This window comes from Mixophyes fleayi, chromosome 4, assembly GCF_038048845.1.
Source record: "Mixophyes fleayi isolate aMixFle1 chromosome 4, aMixFle1.hap1, whole genome shotgun sequence".
Taxonomy (NCBI): Eukaryota; Metazoa; Chordata; class Amphibia; order Anura; family Limnodynastidae; genus Mixophyes; species Mixophyes fleayi.
The window spans coordinates 34,314,314-34,320,732 of record NC_134405.1 but is presented as its reverse complement, the minus strand read 5'-3'; the positions used below and the strand labels follow the sequence as shown (position 1 = coordinate 34,320,732).

Sequence of the window (6,419 nt, the reverse complement as noted above, 5' to 3'; positions counted from 1 at the left end):
CAGGATACACTGATAGCGAACACAGGAATGATCCATTATTCTATAGGAGGAGGCCTGAATTGGATTCTATGGTGCAGGAGCAATGAGGAGATTGTTTTCTCTGTTCAACTCAATTTCTATTCAGGGGGGGAGGGGGCAATTCACGTTTTTCCCCTGTATGTGGTTATTAAATAATGTAGCAAGGTTGAAAAGTTTAAAAAGGACACAGGTACAAATCTTATTTCTACAGTTGTCATACACAGATATCTGTGCAGGTGGCATAAGAACTATTTTTTTTAAAAAATGCTAACATCACTTCCTAGCAATACCACCCTAATATGGATCTCTGATCACTGACCTTTAGTACAATGTCCCCTACAATCTCTCTTCATATATATGTAAACTTGTTTGCCAATTATATGGAACTGGATTTTGTAATCATGGCTCATGGGAATAGAGCCAAAGTTTGTTTGCATACCTTGGACATATAGGGCCATCAGTTACTGATTAGAAGGGTTATTTGATCAGTGCTCAGCTCTCAACACCTTATCCTTTATAAACCTTCAAACTCTCAGAGGCCGCTCATACCTTGGTGGCATCATGAGGTGCAGAACTGTGTGTCTCGTACTGCTGTTCTGTCTCACTGGGTCCTTTGCACAAATACCGTAAGTATTGTAACACTATATATTTTACTTGCCAAGTGGTTGTGAATACTGTACTTCCTGAATGTATTTTCCATACATGTCTCAATAACTGATGCCCACTATAGATGACACTGTACAATTGACTTGCTGTATTCATGTATCCAATTTGGAATTACATTACCAATGTAAGCTTAACCCCAAGCGGATTGGTGAGACCAATAATGTCAGCAAAATCAGCGTGAAAGACGTGTGACTGTGGTTAATTAATTAGCCGGGAAGTATGATAAGTTGTGGGCATTAGTTTTTGAATCATGTATTGAAAAAAGTTTATATTGAACAAGCAAAGTATAGTCTACCTGGTTCACTTGCAGCTTTACGTTTCTAACATAATCAGACTAGGAAAAAGCACCAATAGGGTAATAGATATCAATTAACAAGATAAATATATCTTATAATGAGTAAGGCAGAATAAACACACAATAGGCTCCTAACTTGAATACAATATACCAAGTAATTAAAGATATATGTATCAAATTTCTATAAGAATAAAACTATATAATAATTTAATACAAAATCATAATCTATACAACATAAGAGGATAAGCTCTTAAATTATATTAAACTAAGAATGATCAAGAGGTATTAGGTATCCAGTATTATAAATATTAGAATTCCTAATATAACTAAATGTGATACTATAAACCCTTATAACACATCGATCAGTATATGAATGTGTCTGTCTGTTGAAAATCGTATGTCTTCCTAAGATGAAATTCTATCTTGCACTTTATCCAGCCTTTATCATATTCATCCATCGCCCTCTATATAGCAACCAGGTTGGGTCTGTCAATTAAGATTCCTACTATTACCTTAAATAAGACAGCAGAAGATCAACACAACTCATACTGTAGGTAAACTTTAAATATTTCAAGATGTTCCATATGCCTATCATTGCTTTTTATTGTACAGTCGGAGAACCGTTCTAATAGGCCGCAACTTGATATCATGCCTATTTTGTTTAAGGCAATGACCTAGGTCTCAATAGAGGGACCACTACCTTTTTGTTAAATGCTGTGAACAATGTGTTTAGATATGGGTTCTCTGGAGGTGGAGGACCAGATTAAAGAGAATGGATACCCCAGCATATTTCTTTTATTAATAGTGGTCAGACAGGAGGCTCAGCAGCAGAGGAGCTTATTTGGCAAAGGGTCAGTCACATGATTAAATCTAATGCAATAATGTGATGCTTACATCCAATCAAGTGTCACCCATTGAATCCATGTCAACCAAGCTGCCATTAAACCTCATCTCTGAATATCATCCACATCCTCATTTACAAATGTATTACTTTACTAATTAAAATTACAAGCTAACCATCATTTAATCTGATATATGCCTATAACTTGACTTACAGTATAGTGTGTCACTTAGAGAAGCTATGGTGACCCCTTTTACCAATGTGCTAATTCATTTGGTATTAGCTTTTTAGTGGGATTAACAGTGATTACTTTCTCATACATTCTCGTGCAGCTCCTCATTCAGTTCACATCGCATTTCACAATACTGGGCCAACAAATCTATGTTCAGTGAATCCATTCACAGATGTGAATTAGGTGTATGTGTGAATTTGCTTATTATAATTTTCTGCGAGACAAGATTATTTAATTGAGAGCAAATGGTGCAGAAAGCAATTATAGATTGTGTCCCATGATTTACAGGAGAATTCATAGTCTTTAATTTCCCATAAAAGGTCTTGGATTTTCAATAATCTCTGTGGTAGCAATCAGCGGCTTCCGAACTCTACTTGAAGAAAAGTGCAATTGTAGATATTCAAATGTAAATAAAATTAATAATGCTAACCTCATCAGTATTTAGGAGTAAAATATAATTTTAAATTATTTAATGAGGTTGTTTGGAATGTGAAGTGACATCTGTTACTGTTTACCATGACATGTGTACCCTGGCCTATTGTTTACCCAGTGCTTTTTTTGATCAGTTATTGTTGTTACCCTTTATAGCCTCTCAGGTACTGTCACCCCCAGCCTGCCCTGCTGTTGTTCTGAAGTGCTTCATTCTGTTCAGTCCATGGGCATCCGAGTGCCCATAGGGAAGGGTGGCTGCTATAAGCCAAAGAGAATGCTGAGACAAATAGAAACAAATTCTATAGTAATGGTTTGGGTGCTGCATATTTTCTTTTTCTATTGTTTTAGTCTTCCTGCTTTAGCCTTGTCCTTTATCCTGTGTTGTATCAATGTCCTGTTTATAATTGCATCAGCTACCGTTATTAGCCTCTGCATGGGTAACTGCTCATTTGGTTTTGACCCTATGCTCTATTACTACTAACTCCAGACTCCTGGTCCTGGGTTTGAAAACTATTCTGTTGCCTTCACCTATACTCTTGTTTTCTATTTCTGCCATTATCCAAGTCCTAGAAACTATCCGTCCTTGTCCATTTCTGTTTCTGACCATTGATTATGTTCCATCTCTGTTCATGATCAGCTGTCTCCTACTGATTGTTTCATATTCTTTAAATCATCGTAATGTTGGGGGGAAAGTAGTCCTTTTTTGAACTACTCAACAAATAAAATGTATCACAGTTCTGTTTACTTTGTTCCAAAAATATTTAGCGCATCTTTCATCCACTTCCTAGACTAGAAGCAGGCCCGGCGCTCCCATTAGGCAAGGTTAGGCACTTGCCTAGGGCGCCGGGGGACCGCTGACCATACCTGTCACGGCCGCCGCACAGCATTCAGATGCACGGGGGAGGGGTGAAGAGGCTATTGCTCACCACCGCCGCCTCTCTGCTCCGTCTCCTCCCCTCCACTCACTAGTGTCAGTGAGTGGAGGGGAGGAGACGGAGCAGAAAGGCGGCGGTGGTGAGGTAAGGAAAGACAGGGTGAGGAGGGAGGAGGGCGGAGGGCGGCGATTGTTGCAGGGGGGGGGTGGGCTGGGGCGCCGATTTTGTAAAAATGCCTAGGGCGCCATGGAGGCTAGCACCGGCCCTGACTAGAAGTCTGAGTTTCTCAAAAGTGTTCAGGAGTTAATTCAGGTCCCATTCATTAATTGATCCCCTAGATCTATATGGAGCAGGCAAAGTCCTTAATATTTAAGGAAAGCTGAGATTTATTATTTCTGGAAAAAATAATATTTTTAGGATGCAATGTTTTCTTGGACTTCAGTCAATTAAAATTTATCTAACCTACTTGTATTTAGCATTCTGCTTCCCCTGTAGAGCACTTTGCCCTTGTATGTGGGGGTAGACATATGTGTTTGCGTTGTAAGAGTATTAGTGAATACACGATTCACAGGATGAAAGTGTGTATGCATTTGTGTTTGTTTGTGTAATAAAGAATGAATTATTAACAGAGGGAAAGTAATCATTAAACAAACAGATTGCTGCTCTTTCACTCAAACTTCTGCAGTCTAGGGGCTAGATTTACTAAACTGCGGGTGTGAAAAAGTGGAGATGTTGCCTATAGCAACCAATCGGATTCTAGCTGTCATTTTGTAGAATGTAATAAATAAATGAGAACTAGAATCTGATTGGTTGCTATAGGCAACATCTCCACTTTTTTTAAACCCGCAGTTTAGTAAATATATCCCAACAGTTTAACTGTGAAGCAATCCTGCCCCATCCCATATAGTTATATCTCCTTGTTGTTTACTTTCATCTTTGTCTGACTTGTTACATTTTAACTGCAGTATTCTGAAGAAATCTTGTTACTTTGTGAAATTACCTTTCACAAACTAAATTGGACTGATAGTCCCATCAAGGAAAATGTGCTCACTGGTGGTTATAATACTACTGCCATGATTTATGACATTGCCATTATGGACTATCGGCAACTGAATTGGCTAACTTTTATGGTAAAAGAAATAAAAATCGTATGTAGCAACTTTATGTAGACTCCAAATCAATCAATCAAAAAAGAGAAAAGGGTATTCCAATGCAGGGCACTCTAGGGCTAGAGAACATAAACTCAATATACTGCACATTGGTATGCATTAAAATTATTCATCTAATTTGTATGTGTGTTGAAATCTAAAAACAAAGCAAGTGCAAAGTGAAAGTGTTTATTATTGTTTCTGGGATCGATATGGGTTCATCACATATATATATATATATATATATATATATATATATATATATATATATATATATATATCCTCAGTGTGGATAACTGATTTATACACATTCACATAACTATTAAATAATATCCTGCACGAGGGAGATAATGAGTCATGGGGCAACATTTTAGTGTACGTAACTCTTGTATCCCAGTAAGTAATATTACTTATTGAAATTTCTATAAGAATCACATAATTTATTATATGTGTTATTGAAATCATTATTCCTGGACTCTGTTATTCCCCCTATATACCAAAATAGGGGATTTCTCAATAAGCAGTCTCATTTCGAAGATATATGATGGCAGTCACATAATTTCATCCATTTCTTATTAATATGATTCATTTTTAGACTCTATAAAGGGCTCACCGTGTATGTTCCCATAACCTTACATCAACCTTAGAATACTAAACATTTGCATGCAAATAAACACACGGAGACATGTATAAGTTATTAAAAAATTGCCTGAGCTTTTATTATAATTTTAACTTTAACTAAAACCTATGGTGGCGGAGAAAGGGCACTGCGAAACAACTCTCAAGCTGATAACACTAAATCACAAGTGGACTGACGCACACCGCCGTACGTCCACAACCACGGGGAACAAATCCCATCATAACTTGCGCTGAGTTGGTGTCAGAGTGACTGCCCCTTTAAAACTCACACTGCCCTCCCTCACCGAGCCGGACAGGGACCCTCCTCACCGAAGGGCCAAAAAGGGAGTTACTGGTGCCTCAAAGGGGGGCAGTGACCTACGACAACTACCTGCGCGCCCACAAATCAGCCACTGAATGCAGTGCCTTCCTACCGCAACATTAACCCAAAAATACTCTCAACTAGGAGTGGGTGGGTGGGATCTCGTGCTGTGGAATGAGGCAGAACAGGAAGTACAGCCCTCTTCACCAATCAAGGTCCCTCCCACTGGAGCACACATTGGTCGGGCCACAAACCTATGTTAACCCCTTCAGGTGAGAGGTCAGCTTACTAGAAACCCTGTCGCCCTTTAAGTGCATTCGTCCTATGCAGCCTCACTTGTCATTATTATTATATCAAAACAGTGTAAATGCTGGGTTACTTTCACATAAATTAAAAATTAGTTGATAATCATAATATTTCCACATAAGTCCAGATTTCACCTAACTCCTAACTCATATATTAGTATAGAGAATCTTGCCGGTAATTATGGTGAGATACGGCTTAGAGGGGAAACTGTCCTTCTGAATACATCACCCAAAGTGCTCATTACCTAGAACTCCATGATATTTTACAGAGGGTTATCTTGTGGACACTGCAGAAACCAATGTTTGTCTATACAGCTCTTTGCTTACATTATTTTCTCAGCTCTCGGCATTTCACAAGCTTTAAGAACACACGTTGCTCCACATGATGACATGCTCCAAACAAACACTCTGAAACAGACATAAACATAGATAGGTGTGAATCAGCTATTTATCAATAGCTACAATAATAATGACATATGTCCATAATTTTAGAAGGTTATTTCTTAGTCCTGATGCATAATGTCCTGTGAAATTGAAGACAATTTTATCCTCAGTGATCCCCTCCGTCATACTCCCTCACTCCTACATTGATGTTGCTGCCCTGTATTGGAGAAACATAATCAAGAAGGATAATAATTATTATTATTAGTAGTAGTAGTGGTATTAT

General features: G+C 38.2%; 1 protein-coding gene across 1 annotated transcript in view; it reads left to right on the top strand.

The window, feature by feature from the left end:
* Window positions 1-544: 544 nt before the first annotated feature.
* Window positions 545-6,419, top strand: part of LOC142151179 (complement C3-like) — a 141,174-nt gene continuing 135,299 nt past the window's right edge. The window contains exon 1 of the mRNA XM_075206545.1: window positions 545-644. Within this exon, the coding sequence (XP_075062646.1) occupies window positions 580-644 (65 nt within the window). The 5' untranslated portion in view covers window positions 545-579. The remainder of the gene's footprint in view (window positions 645-6,419) is intronic.